This window comes from Marasmius oreades, chromosome 1, assembly GCF_018924745.1.
Source record: "Marasmius oreades isolate 03SP1 chromosome 1, whole genome shotgun sequence".
Lineage (NCBI taxonomy): Eukaryota > Fungi > Basidiomycota > Agaricomycetes > Agaricales > Marasmiaceae > Marasmius > Marasmius oreades.
In genome coordinates this window covers 192,225-214,866 of record NC_057323.1, presented here as the reverse complement: position 1 = coordinate 214,866, position 22,642 = coordinate 192,225, and the positions used below count along the sequence as shown (strand labels likewise).

Sequence of the window (22,642 nt, the reverse complement as noted above, 5' to 3'; positions counted from 1 at the left end):
ATTAAACTAAATCAGGCTCTATAGCATCTAAAGATAAACCGAGAAAAAGAAAACACAAGTTAACAAAGAAGAAAAAAAGCACAGCTAAGGTTCAAAAAGTATACGGCAAGTCACATCAACAGCCAACAACAAAAAAAATGGTTACATTTAAATGTGGTAAGCTGATTAAAAGTGAAGAATATTGAAAAGTTTTATTAATATCCAGCAGACTGACTCGGAAAGTGAGGAAGAAGCTGCCAAGAAAACTCGGTATCCATCATTTGCGCATCGTAGCAGAAACTCTACTGTAGTTCCAGCCCATACACCATTATTCTCTATCCTTCAACAATACAGATTAAAGTCAACAGTTAGTTTTTTTAATAGAGTTTTGCATGTTGGAAGTGCTAATAAACTATGCTAGGTTTGTACAGGAGACAATATCTACATTGTAGTAGGAAGCTCCAAAGAGCCAGATATGAGTATTCAACCAGTGTTTCCGGTGCGCTTATTGTTTTATATATCATTTCCAATACCTCCAAAACCTGACAAGAGTTATTCAGGATCAAATATACCATCAGGAGCTGTCCTGTATTGTGGATCAAGTACAATGGACAGGAATCCTTTATAATGGGTTTATTCCAGTACGCAAATCAACTTACAGCCCAGTAAATCACACCGAGGAGTCAGGCCTTCCTGGATTTGCAAAACACAATCATCAATGGTTCTACTCTCAGCGGGAGGAAGTCGTACTTGCTGGCTTTCGGTGGAATCATTTTATTCTTAGCAAAACGCCAGCCAGAACATACAGCTCCTTTGAACATGCTCTACTGAGTATTCAACCTTTAAACATTGAATGTCAAATAGAAGGTGAGTATAGTGATTTTATTGCGTTTAATGGTTATATGATAGCTAAATTACCTCTGGTAGTTCAACAACCATCCAGATATCAGAAACAATATGTTCAAGGAAATCTAACAATGTTTTTGGATAAGCCAGTTCCAATGAAGGCGACTCTTTCTATCTCTAATATGGTCGGACGATTCTTTCCAGAGCCTTTGGACAGTGCCTCTTACAACTGGAGAGCTGGGTTCTCTATAGGACAACAGCATCTACATGGCTTCCAAAATGTACAGCAAAAACTACACCTGGAAGAAGTCACTTCACGAAACTACTTCTCAACTCTATCTCGAGCTCGCTATGGCTATGCTATCTCCATCAGTGTAGTATATGGCTGCAAAGTGGTCTTTGTGTTTGATGCTTGGGGAGCTCAGCGTACTAAACACCACAGCCATTGGGCCTTTGGAAAATGGCTCAGAGATATGATACGGGGCAAGAACGTCCAGAACAGAGTACGGCATAGTACAATTTTTCCAGTTGTTCTCAAACCGGGTGATGTTCTGTAAGATATTGATTCTATCATTCAATCTAAGAACACTAACATTTACTCTAGGATTTTACATCCCGGAACCCCATACATGGAGCTTACCCTTGAAGACACTGTGTCGTTCAAAGACTTCTTTTATTGCAGTTCCACCATTCGAGAATCCTGCTTTTCCATTCTTATCGACTTCATTCGAGATCCTTCTGAAACATCCGCGTTTCAATATGAAGAAGGTTGGCTCTATTACTTCCAATCACAAACGACGGATATAGAAGCTGTAATAAAACGGAACAAGCCATACATCCGCGATCTCTTCTTTATGCTGGCCGGATGGCATACGAACACTGCTACTGCCAGCTACACAACCAGATGTTTGGAGAGCGAAGAAGACCCACACATTCATGGAGAAATGATGCACACTCCCAATTTGCTCTCTATCACGGGTATTCTGGACTTTATAGCATTGCTCAATGTCTTCAGATTATCCAGCAGCACTTGGCCAGAGTCATATAGATGGCGTATGTCTATGGAACAATCGCAGGTAGACGCTGAGCCAAGTCAGCTTGTTGGTCTAGGTTGCAAGATTGGAGAGGATATTTGGAACTGGATTAGCAATCTTCCTATTACTGCGAAATTGTCTACATCTGAAGTTGCCTGGCCAGATCTAGTCTGGCACTTGCACATGAATTGGCTACAATGCCAGATTTTAACAGTCGCAAAGGAGCTGAGAGGTAACTCTCTGATAGTTCATTATCCGCATGAGATGGAGGGGGGGAAGACTGAAGAGGGAGAAGTGCAGGTTGGTGAATGGTTCAGCTTTTGTATAGCTGAGGTATTGCCATTCTATGGGGACTCAGAGTGGATTGTGGAACTTCTATCAAGACTTCAAACTCGAAAACCTGGAGTTGAAGATGCACCCTATACACCAGAGGATGGGTTTGCTTTGGAATATTCTGATATCAGCTCACTTAACTGGAGGTATGAAGTGTTTATGACCAAGAATGTGCGATTAGTCTTCAGAGAAGACTCTGACAACAAGGTGTTGACCTCAGCTAACACAATGACGCTGGTATCTCGAGACAAGGATTTTATTAGAATTAGGAGATCAGTTAGGGATTGGGTTGAAGAGATGAAGCATAGTTTTAACTTGCCCTCAGAAATTGCAGATGCTTATAACCAGCAACAATAGAGAAGTAGTTATTTTTTATTAAGTAGTATGGTAGTGGTAGACTTATGATTTGTAATCACACTCTTTAACCTCTCCTCTATCACTCGTCATGGATAGCCATTCTTCAAAAAAGCACTCAAAGGGGAAGAAGAAGACTTCAGATCATATTAATTATACTAAACTCAAGGAATCTTCAAGGAGGACTTTGAAGCTTCATAAATCAAAGGAGAAACTGAAGGCTAAAAAGTATATGGTAATAGAAACATCAAATGGCGTCCTTAAATGTAATTGCCACGAGTTTACACAAACAGGCAAGACCTGTGTCCATATATTTGCTGTTCAGCTGCAGATCATCAATGGTCCTGCAAAGGAGCTAGAAGGTATGCCATTTGTTATTTGTTGCAGGAATTATATTATAACTTGTTTTGAAGTCCAAGAAACTACAAGACTCTTGCGTGGCAAATACTCTAAGGGACAGAGTCGTAATCCAGAAAAAACAAAACATGCTCAAACTGTGTTTGATAGTACAGTGGACCATGAGATGGAACTATATCTTCAATATCTGCAACTGGAAGATGAAAAGGAAATTGAAAATTCCAATTCTGAAATTAAAAATAAAAAATCAAACAGAATGCAAGGTAAGATATATCTAATAACTCAAGTATCAATCAATACTCACAGCTTATAAAGAGAAAGAGGAAAACAAAGTGGACTCTTCAGAATTTCAAGCTAGTGAATTGTCTGATGTCTTTTTTGTGGCTTTATACTCAATTCAATCTAATGACAGGACCAGATCTGAGAGGAAGACCATCAAAGACTAAACCTCTACATTCAGGGAGATCAAATGTAGTCAAGATAAAACAAGAGCCAGTTCAATTTCAAAAAAAGACAGGTCCAAAGGGTCTGCGTTTAGCCACTAATAGTCTCATGGCAGAACCTCCTGTCAGACTTGCTAGCAAGGAACGTGAAGAGAGAGTGCGTTTCTAGCTGCTTTAAGTGAAAAACAAACACTTATTCCAGTTATCATTTCAGCTTCAAGGCATTAAAGAGCTGAGTATTATAATGTCAAAAGAACAGGTAGGCTCAAGTTTACCTTGCAACAAGACAATAGAGGACTTAATTGAAAGTTAATGGAACTACTAAGACTGAACTAGAGCCCAATAGATTGATGGAGAATGACTATGAAAGCGATGAGGAACAAGCATTCTTTAACAATGATCATAGTAGATGGCTAGACAAAGACTATCTCATGAGAATGGATGAGATTGTGGGGATGGCAGAGATTCTAAATGAGCTCTGTAGCTCTCAAAATTTTGGAACTCTAGTTTTTACAGACTATATTTTGTCTGTTGGAGAGAAATTGTTGGCAAACAGTACTGTAAGAGTTTTCTTAATTATCCAATTCTTATGTGAACTAATATAAAATATAGCTTTCAATCCAAGAGATGGAAGGACCAGTTAAACAATGCTGGCATATAAAAGTGGGGTTTTCAGAACCTTTAACTCAAGTTTATCTTCTCCATCATTTGAAAGCGCAAAGCCACTATGTGCTAGTAGAAATAATCTATCAAGAAGGGGGGAAAATCCATTGGAACATCTATGATAGTCTACACACAATCCAAAACCTAGAAGAAACTCTATCAGAGAAGGACCGTAAAAAGCTTTTAGCAGTTTGCGGAAAATTCAATAGCAATTTTGAAGATGCAAAGGTGAGTTAGTATTACTCTAGAATATCAATCTGACAGGGATATTAGAAGCAATCTTCTAAAGTCGTACACACTGGGATCCAAAAAGATGGTACATCCTGTGGTTTTTGGATCATTCTACTTGCAATCATCCTTATCAAACGGAAAAAATACGATAAGCGGTTAGCAAACAGCTTGCAAAAAGTTACCAATGTTCGGGAACTTCTATATCCAATATGGAGTGCCTGGATAAATGCAGAACCATCAAAGCAAGAGGGTATTCCAAAGTCTTATTTCGAGGCTATTTTCAAAATTATAACTCCTTCAAGCCATAATAATATATTCCAAGATATTGGAAAATCACATGTGAGCGAGCTTTATTTATTATAAGAACTTAGTGTTCAATTATCATCAACTATATGTAGGCTGTTTTAAAACCAAACTGGTCTGGTTCTGGTAGTGGAGGAGCACAAGATGTTAGGAACAATAATATCTTATCAATAAGGACACAACAAGATCCTAATGAGGTTATCAAGTCTACAGAAGATGGTCCAGAGATTCAATCCTTGCCAGAGCCATTAAGCTTGAATTTCACTCCTAATGATGCTAGAGCATATCTGAAAGAAGTTAGTTGTTCAATTATGATATGGATAGTATCTACAGGCACTTACCATCTTTATAGATACCGGAAATTGTGGCAAAAATGAAGATTCAGAAACTTCAATGTACAATTGACAAGGTTGTTCTAGGAGAGGCAGACCTACACAGGCTTCAAGAGGGAACATGGTTGAATGATGAAGTTATCAATTGCTTTCTCAAACTCTATCCTTTTTCTGCAAGGACTCAGTTTATTGACTCCCTTCACTGGGAAGGCCTTCATGAAAAATGTAGTCAGGCTACAGTAAACGAGGCATTATTGAAGGAGGTTAAAAAATACAAGGTAATATTTGTGTGTCTAAATTTGTCATTCAATTGATATAAAAAAATACAGTTCAGAATCATAGATACAGAGAAAATACTGGTTGCTATTCATCAAAAGGATCATGCCCATTGGATAGCAGGTGTTGTGGCGCTTCATTCTCACACAATAACAATCTATGATAGTCTATGTTCGGAGACGGCAAACTATGACTGGCAGTTCTCTATATATGCCTCTATTTTTCAGGTATGTCATTGGTTATTGGATTGATTAATTTTATTAAAGTTTCAATTTCAACTATTCACAGACATTTCGCACTTGGATAGCCATGATTCACAAAGCTCAGAAGCTCAGTATTAACTGGGATGAGTGGAATATGATACATTGTCCAGAAGTATATATTCTCTAAAGCTTCTTTCTTTTTTTAAAAACATATTCACTGTGTTCATATAGGGTCAAGCATCCCAGAGTAACACATATGACTGTGGTGTTTTTGCTATCGGAAACATAATTCTAGCAGATCGGGGAGGGCAAAATCATCTTCTAAATCAAAGCTACATTATTGTATTGCGTGCGCAAATATTGAAGATTCTTCTAACTAGCCAGAAGAAGGCTGCCAGGTATATATTAAACTTACTGAAGCCATTTAACATTTCTAACATGCTTTTTATATAGTATCCGAAAAAGTTCCAGAAACAAAATCATAGAACCAGCCAAGCAGTAAGTTCTTTTTAATAATAACTGTCTTAACATCTTATTAAGAGATGGACTAGAGTAACTCCCGTTCGCAAAGAGAAGCATAAGGGTGGTTATTATGCTTATCTTCCTGTGAACCCATTAGAGAACCCATTAAACAACAATGTTATGGAACTGTTGACAAGTACTGAAATGTCATCTTTGCGCAAAGAAGAAGATATTGAAGGGAGTAGACATGAAGTTGGGAAGGACAATGAGGCTGATTCCCCTTTATCTAGTATTTTGGATAAGTAATAGAATACAAGTTATGGAGCAAACAGCAACGATGTTATAATTGAATATTACAATTCTGTCACCTGCCATCTTCTTTGATTATTTTCTACAGCAATCTCTTTAATCAAGCCAGCATTCCATAGAGCGTGAGCCTTCTGTGTGGTTTGAAAGTATTTAGAGCTGACAGGTTTAGGATCTTGTTCTTTCCACTGTCTAAAATACTCAAACCACTCGTATGCAATAATGCAAACTAGACGATATGTTCTGTGTACTAGTTTAGAACATATTTTATTTGAAAAACATAGAGCTTACGATTTGTTGGCCCGATTCTGAAGAAATATTTGGTCAAACATTTTGAATGCACGCTCAGTAAAGTTGTTGGTGGAAATATAGTCTCTATTGTGTCCTTCTGGTAAACCAATGTCTGTCCACATATCTAATGAGAATTTAACATTAGTAATAGAAAGACATTAAGGCAAAAATGCTACCTCGCCAGTACTGTGAAAACCAGTTAACCTCAAAATATTGTATGATTAAAGAGGCCTGGCTTGGAGAAATACTAGCAACTCTGGCTTCAAAGACTTTTTTCATCTGTAGCCATTCATTCTCATCAGAGGCTCGTTGTAGTTCTCTAAAGGCCCAGCACAATTTGAACTTCTGAATACGAGAGAGCTTAGGCTTTGAAGAATCTGTAACGTTATCAACCTCCCATCGTAAAAGTGCCTTTAAAATAAATTAAGCTTCATTTATATAAGAAAAGCAGATTATACCTGAATGACATGAAACTGGCATAGACGGATAGAAACTTTAGACCAAACTGAGAAAGAAAAATAAGCTTTATTAGTATATACAATATTATAACTCACCTTGCTGAAGAGCATTTTTCTCTGCCTTGGACTTGTCAATCATAAAAAAAAGAGGATCCCATGATTTCTGGTTCACTACTGCTTGAGCCTGTTGTATAAGATCACTGGAAAAGGGAGCCAAAGCAGAATCCGGTTTATGAAGATCTGAAAAAGCTTTCTAGATTTAACCAAGTCAAATAAATAAAAGAACTTACCATTGACTAGTGCTAATGCTTCATTCTCTACATTCTTCTTTACAGTTTTCAGAAAAAGCTTCAAAGTGTCTGTTTTTATATCTGCTGAAATATACACAGGTCCTGTTGGAAATCACATATTAGTTAACTATAAAAAAGTCAGAGAAATAAAATTCATACCAGGGACTAGCCGTTTATGAAAATCAGAGGTAATCAAAAAGGTAACTGGTGCTCTATTCTCATTTTTATTTCGCCAAGAAGAGTCTAGTCCAACTCCATTACGGGATCCATAGAGTAGAAGGGACTGAATAGCATATGTGCAATGAATACCAACTCGAAAAGAGTAGGGATCCTCTATTTCATAGTGATAGCTAATTATAATAAGAAAAGTGAGGAGTGGTATTCAGAGATTGAGAACAACCACATACTTGAAAATGAGATGAGGGCTATTGATTGCCAGCTGTTTGATAGCTAGCAAGGGATCATTAGTTAACCTCTCTCGTCTGCGGATATTTGCAACAATATTATTGATTTGTTTAGGAAATGGCAGTCGATATTGAGGATAGTTGTCCCAATGGTGATTGAGGGCTATAACACAAAGTTAGATGTATATAAAAACAGAAAAAGAATTCAGGAAATAAGTTACTTTTTTTAATATAAGAAGTAGTCATATTTTGAATCATACTATACTGCAATATAATTTGACGTAGATGATGGGACATCTCAAGATGCTCAACTGCAGCTTCAGGATGCTTTCCAAACCGCCAAATATTGACAGTATTCAGATCATTTGACATGACTTCTGCCTATTGAAATATCACAGTTTGTAAGTAGAAATAGAAGAATAAAAAAGTAACATACATAGATTTTAACCTTGTGGGGATAAGAAGCCTTCTTTTTCTGTTTATCCTCATTTTCCTTATCAGAAGTCTCTTGATCACTGGTATCCTCGCTATCATCACTGCTATCACTGCTGCTGCTGATGCTGCTGCTACTGTCATCCTCATTGTTCTCTTCCATAATCTGTGGAACAGTCTGGTGTCCAGGTTTGTTCTGAGAAGGGAGCCTACTGCAACTGCCTAGACAGTAGTAAACTACACGGTAGACTGGAACAGGCTTTGATAGTGTTGAATTTAGAGGGGGTGGAGGTTTATGATCTGCTGTGTTCCATTGAAGCCTAAATGGTCGAGCTCTAATATCTTGAGGTCTATCACATGGGTGTCCCTGTAATAATATACTGACTTGTTCACAAATAGAATATTTCTTTGGTGAATAGTCATTTTTCTATATGTCAAACCATCTTGAGCAATATTGATCATATAGCAATAGAAAAACCTACCCAAGTATCAAATTTTTGGTAGACTTCATTGGTATGAATATGAGCCACAATTTGATGTTTATGATGGTCTACTGCTTTGAGACCTATAGAAGGCATTTTTGATTGATTTTTTTCAAGATCAAAAGGATCAGGAAGAATTAAAGGATTTTCCAAGAGAAAGTGGACCGTATCAGCTTCCTCATCATCAATAGACTGGCCAGAGATTGAGGGGGATGGTGGTAGTCCAATAGGAATAGAATGAGAATGAGATAAAGAGGAAGCTCGGCTCTTTTTCTGTATTGGAGTATGGAGAGTGTCATCTTTTGAGGATTTCTTTCTTTTATGATGTTTTTTTGGCCGTCCACCCTAACATTAATAATCTTGAGTAAAAGTTTCTTTGTAATAACAAAAATCATATTCTGAATATTGACCTTATTGCGATTTACATTGTTAAGTAGACTTTCTTTTCTTGGCGATGGTAGTGTTGACCCTTTATAATATTTGCGATCTCTAGTATCGCTGACTTCCTCATTTTGATCAAGCTACAGGAGAAATAAGCAGAGTCATACATTAAATGTGTTGTTTTAACTTACTGAAGTCTGAACTATCTTTGACATGGAGATGAAAGAACTCGAAGGTGTTTCCTTTTTGGTAAAACTGACTGAAACAACAAGTTTCCAAAAGTAGAATATTACAATGGTGGTGGGCATCAGCCCTTATCTCTGGTAACTCGCTTAATCCTCACGGGTGAAAAACCATGCTCAAAATCTGCAACTTGAGAGGTATCTTCTACATCAATAGCTATTTACATTAGGAGTGTATCTACATATTTAAACTAGTCCTATATACACATTATAGTTGGGGCTAATAGATTATATAAAAATATCATGAATATCTACCCTGGTTCAGTCATTGTGCACATTTCATTTGGGATGACCTAAATCTGATCCTTGTCTTCCATTTCTGCATCTTCTTGATCTAAAGGGTTGTCAATAATCTTTGGGGACCCAGGACTTAGAAGATGTAAGGATGCAGCAGTACTTGGTGGCAGATAATGTCTGTAACTGCATCCTCACCAGAGCTTAATTTAAAGCTCTACTAGTACACATATAGATATTTCCACTCAAATAAGAGTATAACAGCATAAAATCTAGCAATGGTATAAAAACTCAACAAATATTGATGAATCTACATGATGCAGGACTATATAGTGGTTGTCAGAGTGGTGTAGTACTCCCTCAGATCTGTACCTGATGCTCAGTCATATGGTGCTTGGTCAGACCTGTAGATGGTGCTGGGTCAGACCTGTACCTGGGGCTCCATCAGACCTGTAGGTGGTGCTGGGTCAGACCTGTACCTGGGGCTCCATCAGACCTGTAGGTGGTGCTGGGTCAGACCTGTACATGGGGCTTGGTCAGACCTGTAGGTGGGGCTTGGTCAGACCTGTACATGGGGCTCAGTCAGACCTGTAGGTGGGCTTGGTCAGACCTGTATGTGGGTCTCCATCAGACCTGTACATGGGGCTCAGTCAGACCTGCAGGTGGGCTTGGTCAGACCTGTACATGGGCTCCGTCAAACCTCAGTCAGTGTTTGGTCAGACCTCTATGTAGTGCTCCATCAGAAAGACATAATGCTTCCTACATCTGGAAATAGTTGCTCCATTAGTTTATTTCTGGGTGCTAGAATACAACAAAAATAAATGGCTTCATCAGACCTAAGTTCATGCTTCATTAGACTATAATCTGTGCTTAGTTAGAACATTTCTATGCTCCATTATATGTGTACTTGTTGCTTGGTTTGGTAATTTACATGGGCTCCATAGGTATATTTTCACAGTAAATATGGTTGCTACATATGGAAATTACTCATGCTCGGGTGGTCAATCCTGGCGCGAGAAACATATTTTGGAATATTTCATCTAGACTGTTGTTGACCACACTTGACAGATATCCTGTACAGTTATGAAGAGATACCCATGGGACTCCGCGAGCGCACGGCCGTCCAACGGATTCTTTAAAATGAATTCCCGGTCGTTAGATTCGGGATGATGTTCCCTGTTTCGTTGGTTACGGAAGGGTACGTTATTCGCGTCTTCATTGGTTCGACCTCCTCACGGCAGGAATTTACCTCATGAGCCTGTACCTATCTGGTTCTTAGGAACGTGAATCATGGACGGATCTTCTAGAAAACTGTGAAAACATTATATACTCTTACCAAGTTTCGCGCTGTTTGGTCTGAGGTACGAATCGGAACTCGGCTTTCCGTTGAGAGAGGAATTGGGATGAAGGGAGAAGGTACTCAAGGTGTCATCTCCCACTTCCAGTCGTTGTTTGTTCGTACTGATGCCATTCGGTCGTCGGTATAGACCCTCCACCGAGCACGAAACGCCGGACGATTTCACATTTCACATCCGACCGATAAGTTCATCGATTCGGATATCTCACTTCGTTCATCCAATCCCTTCACGCCGTCTATTTCCTTACAAATCGAATGACCAACCTGTTCGTTCCAGGTGGCTGTAATATCGCTTTGGTCGTGTTCAAGGCCATATTATGGCTGCTGGTCTCAAAAAGTACTGTAATTGTGAGAACTTTAGCTCCAACGCGAGCAGCCAAGTATGTTGGATCTATTCCAATTTATTACGTGTCATATAACTGATTTTTACTTCGGCCTGGAGCAACCCGAGGAGATGGAGAACATCTCACGGACATTGCTTTGGCATCACATAAACCCAAGCAACGTTTCGGTCGCTGTGGGGGCCAGGTTGCTCAATCATCGCTCTCCACGATCATTCCTCTTGCCTTTCTGGATCTGTCCGATACGTTACCATTCTAGTAATCCGGCCAGGGTGAGAGAAGGTCGAATAACTAAACGCTATTGGTGCGTGGCGTCCCGTTATTCTAGGCGCTGCATCTGATTACAATACACGACCAGGCTCTACTTTTCTTGAACCCTCATTTCGAGAAACTCTGGTATCGGGACGGTGAGGAACTCAGGACTAGCCCTCAGCTGGATAGGTGCACATCGAAATAATGCTCGTCTTAGGTTACTGCGTGTGTAACATCAGTGAGCCCTAACCTTTCACCTGGGACTTAAATGGGATACCTTATATCGGACAGAGTCGCCTATCAACCTAGTCACCTGGCTCGTATCAGAACTAAGACTAAGCGGGAGAAGACAATGGTAATTACATCACGATTCCGGACATGTTGAACGATTACTTCGATCACCCAGTGCTGTTGATACAGTACTTGAAGAACCTGGTGTCAGTAGACTAAATGGTGACTTCGGTTGTTGTTGTTGAATAGAGTGACTGACCGTCATCAGAAAAACCAACTTCAGTGGCTCTAAAAACGGCGTTGGAAGATGCCATGATTAATGCAAGGCGGTCTTCGATGGCCTCCTTCCATCACCAAGGTCAGATATGGGTGGTGTCTATGCAACACCTGAAAGGATGAAGCCAGGTTTCCACGCCTAGTGGAGATAACAAGGCGTTACGGAGTCATCACGCACATTGGCAACCTCGAAGTCGGATCCGTTCTACGGTCTTTGTAACCATATTTGATGTCAGACCTTGTTTGGCGGGGTCTTATAGGGCCTATCCTGATCCTCGCATAGAGTTTTATCCGCCTTTCTTGTCTCTTCCCGTGTCAAAATTCCGAATGGTTGAGATATCCCCGGAAGACACGTTTGAGATTGTTCGAGGTGGATTGTCCGTTCGCGTCAGTTCCCTCCATGATCTAAACAGATACCCTACTGACTCGTATTTGGTTGACAGTACGTCCAAGGTACGATACCCTTGAAATCCAGGCGGACATATCCTCACGAGCTACGTGTTTAGTTGCTGCAGGGGCCCTTTTCGCCTACGACGTTCTTCTTAATTTGGATCTCGAACTCAAGTACGTATGGGCAGCCTTCCGATATCCTCGAAATTGGACGAACAAAATAGCACCCGTGGCGCTCAACCTGATATACCTGGCACAGAGGTATCTTCCGTTGTGGGATCGGCTTATTTTGGATACGTATTGTCAGTTTACCGGCGCTAAATCATACCCCTTTCCACAATTTTACTCATTCTACTATGATTCAACAGACATCTTGGGCCCATCCAACGCGAAATCGTGTGTGGTGACTTACAAGATGAGTGCATGTATGGCTTTTGGAAGTTTCTTTGAGGTAAATTCATATTAATCAGTGGCATGCGTGTAGGGAGCGCGATTATAGGGATTTACCTTTCGGAATGTACGTTCATTCAGCCTACTCCCACATTTTATTCTTATGACTCAATTAATAGTCATCCTCATAATGCGGATATGCGCTGTTTGGGTGGATAGACCTCCTGTTCGGGCTGTGTTCAGCATGTTGGTCATGTCATGCGCAATCCCTGCGATGGTCTTCTTCGTGAGATTCGTAAGAGGAGTTCAATGTCAGTGTCTTCATGAGGGAAACTTCTTACGAACCCACACTCACATCCCAGGATACATAGGTCCCGAGCTCCATATGCCTGGCAGTGTACAACTGGGAGGATGTTTTTGTTCGACGCAAAACAAGGACCTTTTCTTGTGTTGGATCATATTAATGGTCTTCAATACTAGTTAGTGACTACCCTTCGGAAGGGTTTACGGAGGCTGAAGCTCGTCGCAGTTGGTTTCATATTAATGGCTATACCTGGGTTCAAAGCCTGTAAGGGGCTCACAGTTGATTGTAGTTCCAGGCCCCTTATGTGAACTTATGCACTACCAGATCGGAGAGGCGGCAGATCGGTCCTTGTGAAGGTCATTTACCAGGATGGTGAGTACGAAATTATAAGGTGTCCGACTACAATACTTGAATCTGAATCATATTTAGGGGTCGTGTACTACGCGGCAATCTTTCGTGAGGCTTACTTCTGTCTAATGGGACACCGGAAACTCAGTACCATCAATAGTGTTGTCGCTGATCAATGTTGTGATTATTCTCCAACTGCCGGTGACTCGCTTTACTTATCAAGAGTTATATTCTATATCTAATTCCTCTCCGTGCTCATCAGTCCAGTTTCACAATCATGATCTCTCCGTAAGTATTTCCTCATCCAAGGAGCGTGACTCGGACCTGAATATTTTATATCTCGTAGCCTTGAACGCGTCCTTCACTCCATTGCCACCAGCCGTGTAGTTCTTCACATACGGAGAGTGGCTGGGAATGTTGTGGAGGAACTCACTACCGAGGAAGCCGGGATCCAGTTGGCTTCGAACGTGCTGCGTTCCGACACTGGACTTGAAAACCAAGGAAACAGGGAGCTTGAAGGAATGTTGAGCGACCGTGATGGCGAGACTGGTCATCGTTAATCATCCAGTGGTAATTGCTTTTTTCATTAGACGTAGTTTCCTCATGTTCGATCTCGCCTGATACACATTTAAGTACATTCAATATTGACTTAATTCCGGAACAATCTATTGTTGCTGGCATTACAGCGTGTCGGGAATTTTGCTGACGTCAAAGAACGACAGGATATTATTTCTCTTTCGGTCCTAGTCGTTAATATTAAGAAATGTCCCAATAACGTATTTATACAGTATATCCATATCAGCCCTAGTCTTTGATTATAAAATGTCTTGACGAGTACTGGTGACCGGAAAACTTTTACAAGACCCTTTCAGTCGCTCCTGATGCCTCGATAAATCAGATCGCGACCCAAACCCTCGTGAACAACCAAAGCACTTGAACGGTTTGATATTCTGGTGAGACCGTTGGTGATCTAACGGGGGGAAAAGAAAGAAAGAAAGGGGGGGGAAGCTTAGTATTCGCAACGCTCATATTGAAAAGGGAACTCCAACCAACTCACAATCAAAAGCGTGCTTCGCAGTAAACCCCCTCGACTTACATCCAACAATTTGACAGAAATACTTTGGTTTCTTTTTCCAGATTGCGATGGCAGCGAGGGTGATTGCTTGTGAGCCTACTTCCCGACGTTGATATTCAAACGACGGTACTTCGTAACCCTGGCTGGTAGTAAAATGAAGCGGTAGTCCGTGGTTCAACCCAGGGGTCTTCGGTGTGTCGTTTGAGAGGAATGAAGTGGTAAATACTAAATGGCTGGTTCAGGAATGTGTTTACTCGGTGCGATCTGGGAATTATCCCAGAATAATCAAGACGTCTTATGCTGAGTCTATAGCATGGGACTTGATTTTGGGCGATGGGAGGAAAGCCGTAGGTCGAGCCAGCTTGAGCACCATCAATCTGGTTGTGGGCTCCGAGAAAGGGATCGGGCATACTATCGAACAGTGTCAGCAGAGAAAAATAAAGACATTAAGCAAGACTCGCCAGATCGGTTCCTGAAGGAACAAAAAGCGCAGCCAATCGGGAGACCAAAGTTTGCGGCTGTCACTGTTTAATTCATGACTCTTTTCTCCTGGGTCCAATATCAACCTTTGAAGAGGGGCTATAGTCGACGACAATGTCAACACACCAGTCCGGGAATTCTAAAACAGTGATTACTATACCTTGCGAATCATAGAGATTGAAGCTTGATTGGGGTTTGTTGAAGGTATTCTCGATGTCTAGATGCGCCATAGGCGGTAAGAAAGTAGGTATGGCGCGAGTCCTGAGCTGAAAATCGAAATAAGCCTGTCAGGGCCGTTTTGGTAACCATTTATATATCTAAGGGCAAAGTGAACCTCTACAGTAATAGGTGGTTAGATAGAAAGCTAGGATGACTCGGACTAACATTGAGACGGCCAGGGTTGGCAAATGTAGCATCGCCGCAGCGAGGCTGTCGGACAGAACGGCTATCCCGAAATTTCCCGCCGGCGCCTGTATGGGCTCAAGTACTCTACTTGCATACCGAGGATCAACTGTGTTTGAGGACGACGTGTGGGTAGTGTGGTGTGGAAATCTATCTACCTCGGCCGTTCCCCACGAAATCTTGAATGCCGCCAATTGATAATTGAGATTCGGGACTTTGTCGACTTTAATTTGCAACCCGGGTGTTTCAACATCTTTTATTTTGTAAGCCGGGTGACGGACGGTAAGGGGCTAGCTTTGTGAAATTTGAACAATTATAGAGGTGAAGTTTGAACTTGAAGCTGCGCACGTGGGTTCAACTAGACAACTTCATTATGAGATTAGACACCGGCAAGAGTGGATTTCGCGAGCCAGTACTGCATACCAAAGCCCAACCAAAGCCCCTCTCCCCATCAGAGGCAGTCCACGGTGTCGTCAACTACTCGAGAAGAAATGAAGGACCATAAACGCCTCAGGCCGCAGTGACCGAAGAGTCTGGTCAGCAGCCCGTACGCGTGAAAATTAACGGAATCCGGTTACATAACTCTGTCACCACCCGAACCGGTAGAAAAGAATTAAGCGCGAGATAGAGGCCGTTTGGGACAGCCTCAGCTGCGGTAACGCGGGTAACGGTCATTCTTGGTACTGCCACCAGAGCGATTGTTCTTTCAACGGTGATCTGCTGCCTATCGCCATGAGATACGGTGGTAGAGAATAGGGCTGACTCACGCACCATGATTGACTAGAAAAATATAGATTGCTTAGTCGACTAACTCTTCGTACCGTCCATTATCGTATAGCTTGAATGTCTTCAATCAGCCTTCGGTGAGTTATAACTTGTAGTGTTCCTATAAATCTCAATGGTCTGTTCTTGCCGATAAATAAGAACGATGAGAGAGGCGGAAGTGGGGAGAGAAACCGTCGTCGGTCCCTCAAATTTCAGACGGCGCCAGACCGTGGGCTTTCTGATGTATGGTGAGATTAGATAAGATACAGCATTTTTAGCCAGCTCATCATCTTCCAGGATGCTCCTCAACTACGTGAGAACCCGTCTTTTTAATCGAGCATACGCTGAAATGAAGGTTCCAGTCTTTTTCACTGGCACTCATCATGCATCATCATTCCTCCAATTCCCGTCCAACCCTTGATTGCTGCATCACTTCGTTTTGGCATCCATATAGGGTTTTCTCGAAGAGCCCTCGCTATACCTCTTAAAGGTGAAGATTCATAGTTGTCGCCGTCGCGACTTTGATGGATTTTGCTAAATTAAGCGGGAACGGTGAGAGTTTTTTTTGGGTGGAAAGGGTTGATGTATGCTTTCATCTCCTTCAACAAGTTAACCACGTCACTCATCCGACGATCAGGTATTTCCATGGCTCGGTTATATTCATCTACTCCTCCAAGACCAAGAAGATGCTTTCGAATAGAAGACCGTCGTTTAAGCATCGGTAAAACTCTGGTGGAAGTCTCAAGCAACCGTGATCCTTTGTCTTTCGTCCCCTTCAATTTCAACACTAGCCATCTTCGAGCACTTGCAGAGAAGACTGACAAATCTCGAAGGCACCCGTAACTATCACAAAGACTAGAGGTGGATCTATAAAGTACCTCTTCCTCGTTTCTAATTTCTCACTTTCATTTCATCTTCCTTAATTCCGGCTTCCACGCTCCTACCTGCCTTCCTCCATTTCATCCCTCCACTGGAGCGATGACTTGGACAGACTTACAGTGCCGGTCCAGCACCATGAGTCCATGGAAGGAAGGAATCCATACGCCGGCGCGTCGGAATGCCCATTGTTTAATTCCAGACTCCTCCGTTTCTTTTTACGTTCTGTTTCTATTCTCATGTTTCTGGTGGCACGCTCAATCGGATTTTGACGCGTTTTCATTACATTGCGTTCTCACTTCCTACGACATTTTTTCTCCCCACGGGACACGCCCTTTGCCATGTTTCATTGTTTTCATCAGATATTGATGCAGGGTCGAAGATGACTCGGAAGACTTCGAAAAGTCTAAATGGGAGATTTATGTCAAATAACTGTGAATCGTTTTTTTTCACGGCACTTTCACTTCATTTTATCAAATTCTCTCGACGCAATGCAGGGTCGAAGACTCGAAGGTGACTCGGTTTACAGAATGACTTGGTGCTTTGGCCCGCAGAAGCCGGGAAATTGCCGAGATTCTTATGTCATTTTTTTCCTCACAAGAAGCCCCTTTTCTTTGCGATCCAAGCACTACATTCATGTCTAGCGTCGAACAGCAAATCAACACCATCCGAGCCGCAGTGGGCAACTCTGACCCATGGGTCTCTGGCACTATTCAGGTTCCCCCTGATAGTCTCGACCTATACTATCTTGATAAATCGGGTGTCCCGCAGTAAGCTACATTTCGTTTCTGTTAACAACCATTCCAACCTCTTTATCGTATAGAATCCTGAAATTGACACCGGGAGCCGCTGTAGATGACCTGAACAAACTATCCACTTACTGCGATAGAGCCACCTTCGGACGCGCCAAAGAAGAGTTGTTGGACGAGTCCTATCGGAAAGCGGGAAAAATGGACGTCGAGCGGTTCGCCTCCAAACTCGATTCGAATGTCATCCGCTTGCTACCTGGGATTTTACCCCAGCTTTTGAGGGGAGAGGATGTAGACAGAAAGGTGGACGCCGAGTTGTACAAGCTGAACGTTTACGGTTAGTTTTTTGTGGATCTCTATAACATGCTAAACCCCTCCGACGTCTTTTCCAATATTTAGATGCAGGAAGCTTCTTTCGTGTACATAAGGATACTCCTCGCGGTAAATACATGTTCGGCTCGTTGGTCATAGTCTTTCCAACCCTCCACACTGGTGGCCAACTCGTCCTTCGTCACGGCGAGAAGGAGCACAACTTTGACTCTGGCACCATCCTATCCAACTCTCCTTCTCCCAACGACACCATCGCGTACGTGGCCTTCTTCTCCGACGTCGAACATGAAGTATTGCCCGTCATCTCTGGCCATCGCATTACGTTGACCTACAACCTCTACTTTTCCAAATCGAGTAATCAAGGTCCTGATTCCCTCCTCGTAACAAAAACGAACCTCAAATTGAGAGACGCGATTTCTGCTATACTCGACAACCCCCAGTTCCTTCCTAACGGTGGTCTACTTGGATTCGCGCTATCCCACTCTTACGCTGTTGATACTCAAAGCAGTGAGAGCCTCAACGAGATCCTTCGGGTCCTCAAAGGCGAAGATGCAGTTATCCGCTCAGCATGTGAAGACCTCGGCCTCGATCTGTCAATCAACTGCGTTATTAAGAACCGGCTCTTACTGAACCACGCTATCGATTTGTCGGACTACGGAGAAATAGAGGGATCGTTGCTCAACGTCGTTATGAGGCACGAGCGGGGAACGTTGACTCATCGTTACAATGGCAAACCGTTTTGGGAATATGGACAGCGCGGAAAGTATTCGAAAGCAATAGCTTGGATTAAGCATTTAGGGGAAAGTCAGGCGGGATATAAGTCATCGTATATTGCTTATGGGAACCAGGCGAGTTTGGCGTTTGAGTATATACACTTGACTTTGGTCGCTGCTTTTGGGCCTGTGGGCGATAGGAAGAATTGGTCGGCTTATAAAGGCGAAGAGCGTGTTTAGTTTCCCACCCACTCCGTACATCCTGTATGAGAATCCAGATTGAGGGTCGTCGTATGTTTGCGAAGACTTCGGAATTTTGTTCACGTCACGAGGGCAACAATGGCTTCCATATTAGTAACCGTAATTCTCACGGTGACGCGTGGACCCCGATGGTTGATGTTGATGTTCGACGCTCATCAGTAAGCACCACGACTTGCCTCAGGCTCGCCCTTTGCCTCCATCCACTCTGCGACTTGCATCACCTTAAAACATCAGCAGACTATAAAGGAGAACGGTCACCTTAAGTCCATCTGATGTTACGTGTACGGCGTCAATGCATCGCTGTCAAACTGGAACCCAACTGCACCCGTTGGAAAGGATTCCTAGTATCGAAACGAGTATCTTCTCATCAGTCGTTCCAGTGATGTCATTTCTGCACTAGTTCCCCCACTTCCGCTCGCTCTGGCACTGTCAGTGACGAATCAGGCTGAACGCGAACGTTAATTTGAACATTTAAACACTGCCACCTGCTATACATTGCAAAGCTCAAACATATTTCGGCGATGGCTTGATGCCTGGAATGATCATTTCATAATCCATCAGCGGGAAGCATGACTCACTGACAGCGCTCTTATACGCTCAAAAGCATTATCACTTTGAACCCTTCCCGCCTCTGTCCTATCAGCCGAGAAGTGACCGTAACCAATTCCAACTCCTATGGGGCTGGCCAACCCAGGCGAAACGATGCCCCTAGAGGGTAGTGACACTCTTTTACCACTCGAAGCACATCTGACGCTTTCGGGAGTCATTATTGGACCCATGGTTATTATTGGGGTATGTCATATCACCTCCAACTCCTTCGGAGGCTACCCTTACTTCTGCTGATTGCTTTTTACTCTCTCTCCCTCCAGCTTCAATTCTTGTTATATGGTAAGTTCATATTATGATTATACGAGGGTTATTTTTGACAAGAAACGAACCCCCAATCAGGTTTTTACATCATGGTCTTCGCCGTCTGCATGATGGTCCTCAAACGACGAAACAAATCTCCTCAGCGAATATTCCACTTCACATCGATGATATCCCTATTCGTACTGGCGACACTTGGTCTTGTAATCAATACCGCTCTGGCCGTCATGCAAGCTGCGAGTTACTTTTATCAATGGGCTGGCAAGGACAACATGGTGTCTGAGCCTATGATGCTGAGCATTACTCGGGTGTTTCCGCGGGTTATGTACGTTGTTATTTAGCTCCTGGTGGGGTTGTTTCAAAACAGAACTTACTGGAGGCGTATCTAGGATTGCGACGACTGTTTTGACGATGCTAGCTAAGTGAGAGGTCTTCGGAGTCTCCTTGTTGTGGTGAAGAAGAAGAATCACTGATCCACACCAGTGTCCTGGCAGATGTTGTCTTGGTAAGGAAGGTCCGCTGAAAAAGAAACATCCGCTGAAGTGTTCTTAGGTATTCCGGTGCTATGTATTATGGGACTCCCGGAAGAGCATGATAATCGTTCCAACCACTGCTTGTGTTCTCTCCAATGGTACGTTATCTTACGTTCTTCCCGACAACCTTCAACCCACGGCTTTATGAATTTCTCTCCAGCGATAGGTATTGTCTCGATGGCTATAACGGATTCCGCACACTTGAGCCCGGGCTTCGCGCTCGCTGAATTGGGAGGCAAAGCAACATATCTCCAGGATGCATACTACATCATGAATGCGTTGATTAACATCGTGTTGACATCGATGGTCGGTGAGTTTCTTAGCCCGAATCATCGATCCTAAAGAATTACAACTTACATCCTCCTATTTCACTAGCCAGGAAAATATGGTTGTCGGGGGAGACTCATTCCCAATGGCATGTGACTACGGCACGATCGTTGAAGAAACGATACTCTTCGATCTCTTCGATTATGTAGGTGGTTCACAGGATCCCCCATAATGTATTCATTGAGAAACGCATTCTAGCTTACAATCGGGACTGATTTACCCGCTGATCCTAGTCCTATCTGTCCCTTTCACTCTTTGTCCTTCGCTAGCGGGGTGGGATGTGTATCCTCTGTTAATTCAGGTCGCGGTATGTCTATCTGGAAACGTCTCACTTCCGAGTTATTCATCATTTTCGAAGGGAATCTGTCCTACTCTGATGATCGTTCGAGTTTGGCTCGGATTCGGTGGCATTGCAGGGACACAGTCCAGCTCTGGGAGTTTCACTTTGAACGTTAGTACTGCCAGTGAAGGGTCGTGGCGTTCGGTTTGAAGGCTATGTTCAACTTCAAAACCTTTGGGGAAGGGTCCCTTCCATAGCTAGTCAATCCCGCACTTACCTACGGTTTTATACCTAAGTGCATGGTTAAATGCGACGCCTGCCGACTACTGTCGAGTTCTTCTGACTTCACATCTTCGGATTTTACGACATATCGCTTTTGATATTGATTTGCTGTATGTTAATCGTTTTTGATTCCTTCACTGACCGCTTTCATTTACCCGTATACCTTCACCCCCTCCCCACTCTTTCGTGCTATACTTAAGTCCGATTGCAAGTCGAATGTAAATTGAAATCGGAATGAAAAGTTGGGAATATACCATGGACACTTTCAACCGATTTACGGACGACGTTCCGTTTGGGTACCGTATAGGTAAAAATCTCACCGGGACGCATAGGACACTATACCGTATCGTGTAATAGGCCGGTACATTCGATGAAGTAGAGGTTAGGAGAGCGAATGAAACTAGTACAGGTGCAGTAGTGTGGAAGACCGCCTCTGTGGTGGATCCGAATGTTGTTATACCGTATGCTGTATCGTTCTTAGCTCACCTATACCTAAACACAAGCACAACGCCGTTAGATATAGATATGCTTGGTTTTCTCGAAATTCACGTATAGTTCGACAGTCAACGAAAGCGGACTATCATTCAAATTTCAAAACCGCGAAACTGACCGCACAGATCTCCAAAACTCCACCAACCCGTCTCTATCCTCCAATACCTCTGGGAAGGTCGTGGGTGCGCGATCATTAGCTAGGAAAATGGTGCCCCTGAGGCCGGGGTGCACAGAGTATCGGATATATCTGTCTCGGTTGAGTCCTCGTTCTGAAAGGATAGCGAGAACGAAGTAGACAAATTGGATATCGTGATCTTGCGTAAAGGGGAGGGTAGAAGCCGGTTGTGAGCACCATTCACGCAGTTACTTGGTTGATAGGTCCGAAAGGTAGGCTGTATCGTTCCGAGTTTTTTAGTTATTGATCCCTTGTTGGCGGCTAGCAGTTTAGATACAAGTTTAGATACAAGCGGTAAAATTGAGGGGCACGGTTCCTCTGAGAATACAACTGACTCACGCATCGTATTCGACGAATGCGGCTGCCGACTCGGAAGAAAACCACAAAAACTCGACCCGTCGGATGTGCATGAGATTCAAAACCAGAAGAAAACCAGAAGCAGACGGTCAAAGGTGGATGAGATATCCTCCATCTGTGTTGTAGGAATGGTGATAGAAGGTGTAGAATCAGAATCTTCCCGTCCTCGATTTGTCGCCAAAACGTAACCGGAGGAATGTTAGATTTCGTGATTTTGGGGATTACGTTGATATCTAGAACGACGAGATATATGAGCCTGGGGAAACGAGGATTTTATACCTACGAATTCCCCAAGCACCAGTCGTGTTCGATGCGACCTGAGTATGAATTTTGATTGAAACTTATGGATATGTTGGGATGGTTTGTCCCTAAGAGCTGCGCGTAGGTGCTCTGGAGGTATAAGACGTATTTCGACAAGCTGTACTTGACTAACTTGACAGAAACTTAACACTA

General features: G+C 42.6%; 6 protein-coding genes across 6 annotated transcripts; 5 read left to right on the top strand and 1 right to left on the bottom strand.

Moving 5' to 3' along the window:
* Positions 1 to 454: 454 nt before the first annotated feature.
* E1B28_000050 (uncharacterized protein) lies at positions 455 to 2,549 on the top strand (the record flags this gene model as incomplete). The annotated part of the gene is made up of 4 exons (XM_043145847.1): positions 455 to 478; positions 540 to 846; positions 907 to 1,378; positions 1,430 to 2,549. The coding sequence occupies 4 exons, from the start codon at positions 455 to 457 to the stop codon at positions 2,547 to 2,549; spliced, it is 1,923 nt and encodes a 640-aa protein (XP_043014546.1).
* A 906-nt stretch (positions 2,550 to 3,455) lies between these two features.
* On the top strand, positions 3,456 to 6,122 carry E1B28_000049 (uncharacterized protein; the record flags this gene model as incomplete). Its single annotated transcript, XM_043145846.1, has 12 exons — positions 3,456 to 3,503; positions 3,561 to 3,605; positions 3,673 to 3,906; positions 3,959 to 4,237; positions 4,283 to 4,579; positions 4,639 to 4,839; positions 4,896 to 5,153; positions 5,205 to 5,378; positions 5,440 to 5,526; positions 5,586 to 5,752; positions 5,808 to 5,852; positions 5,906 to 6,122. 12 exons carry the CDS (start codon positions 3,456 to 3,458, stop codon positions 6,120 to 6,122), a joined length of 2,052 nt encoding a protein of 683 aa, XP_043014545.1.
* Positions 6,123 to 6,169: 47 nt separating this feature from the next.
* Positions 6,170 to 8,160, bottom strand: E1B28_000048 (uncharacterized protein; the record flags this gene model as incomplete). The annotated part of the gene is made up of 10 exons (XM_043145845.1): positions 6,170 to 6,365; positions 6,414 to 6,537; positions 6,590 to 6,824; positions 6,872 to 6,918; positions 6,968 to 7,111; positions 7,162 to 7,263; positions 7,321 to 7,511; positions 7,569 to 7,728; positions 7,787 to 7,946; positions 8,002 to 8,160. The coding sequence occupies 10 exons, from the start codon at positions 8,158 to 8,160 to the stop codon at positions 6,170 to 6,172; spliced, it is 1,518 nt and encodes a 505-aa protein (XP_043014544.1).
* Positions 8,161 to 13,502: 5,342 nt separating this feature from the next.
* E1B28_000047 (uncharacterized protein) lies at positions 13,503 to 13,785 on the top strand (the record flags this gene model as incomplete). Its single annotated transcript, XM_043145844.1, has 2 exons — positions 13,503 to 13,513; positions 13,572 to 13,785. The coding sequence occupies 2 exons, from the start codon at positions 13,503 to 13,505 to the stop codon at positions 13,783 to 13,785; spliced, it is 225 nt and encodes a 74-aa protein (XP_043014543.1).
* Positions 13,786 to 16,225: 2,440 nt separating this feature from the next.
* Positions 16,226 to 18,900, top strand: E1B28_000046 (uncharacterized protein). Its single transcript, XM_043145843.1, has 5 exons — positions 16,226 to 16,260; positions 16,310 to 16,531; positions 16,585 to 17,593; positions 17,647 to 17,909; positions 17,972 to 18,900. The coding sequence occupies exons 3-5, from the start codon at positions 17,403 to 17,405 to the stop codon at positions 18,853 to 18,855; spliced, it is 1,338 nt and encodes a 445-aa protein (XP_043014542.1). The 5' UTR covers positions 16,226 to 16,260; positions 16,310 to 16,531; positions 16,585 to 17,402; the 3' UTR covers positions 18,856 to 18,900.
* Positions 18,901 to 19,024: 124 nt separating this feature from the next.
* On the top strand, positions 19,025 to 21,420 carry E1B28_000045 (uncharacterized protein). The gene is made up of 10 exons (XM_043145842.1): positions 19,025 to 19,668; positions 19,746 to 19,764; positions 19,825 to 20,068; positions 20,133 to 20,165; positions 20,227 to 20,248; positions 20,296 to 20,374; positions 20,437 to 20,586; positions 20,652 to 20,748; positions 20,802 to 20,910; positions 20,962 to 21,420. Exons 1-10 carry the CDS (start codon positions 19,552 to 19,554, stop codon positions 21,091 to 21,093), a joined length of 1,002 nt encoding a protein of 333 aa, XP_043014541.1. The 5' UTR covers positions 19,025 to 19,551; the 3' UTR covers positions 21,094 to 21,420.
* The last annotated feature ends 1,222 nt before the right edge of the window (positions 21,421 to 22,642 follow it).

What these genes read in the sequence shown, in the direction of transcription:
- E1B28_000045 (XM_043145842.1), top strand. Translation starts at nt 19,552, where the DNA reads ATGGGGCTGGCCAACCCAGGCGAAACGATGCCCCTAGAGGGTAGTGAC. An exon ending in CGGGTGTTTCCGCGGGTTAT is followed by an intron (nt 20,069 to 20,132) that starts GTACGTTGTTAT and finishes AGGCGTATCTAG; the next exon opens with GATTGCGACGACTGTTTTGA. An exon ending in GTTTTGACGATGCTAGCTAA is followed by an intron (nt 20,166 to 20,226) that starts GTGAGAGGTCTT and finishes GATCCACACCAG; the next exon opens with TGTCCTGGCAGATGTTGTCT.
- E1B28_000046 (XM_043145843.1), top strand. Translation starts at nt 17,403, where the DNA reads ATGTCATTTTTTTCCTCACAAGAAGCCCCTTTTCTTTGCGATCCAAGC. An exon ending in GATAAATCGGGTGTCCCGCA is followed by an intron (nt 17,594 to 17,646) that starts GTAAGCTACATT and finishes TTTATCGTATAG; the next exon opens with AATCCTGAAATTGACACCGG. An exon ending in GTACAAGCTGAACGTTTACG is followed by an intron (nt 17,910 to 17,971) that starts GTTAGTTTTTTG and finishes TCCAATATTTAG; the next exon opens with ATGCAGGAAGCTTCTTTCGT.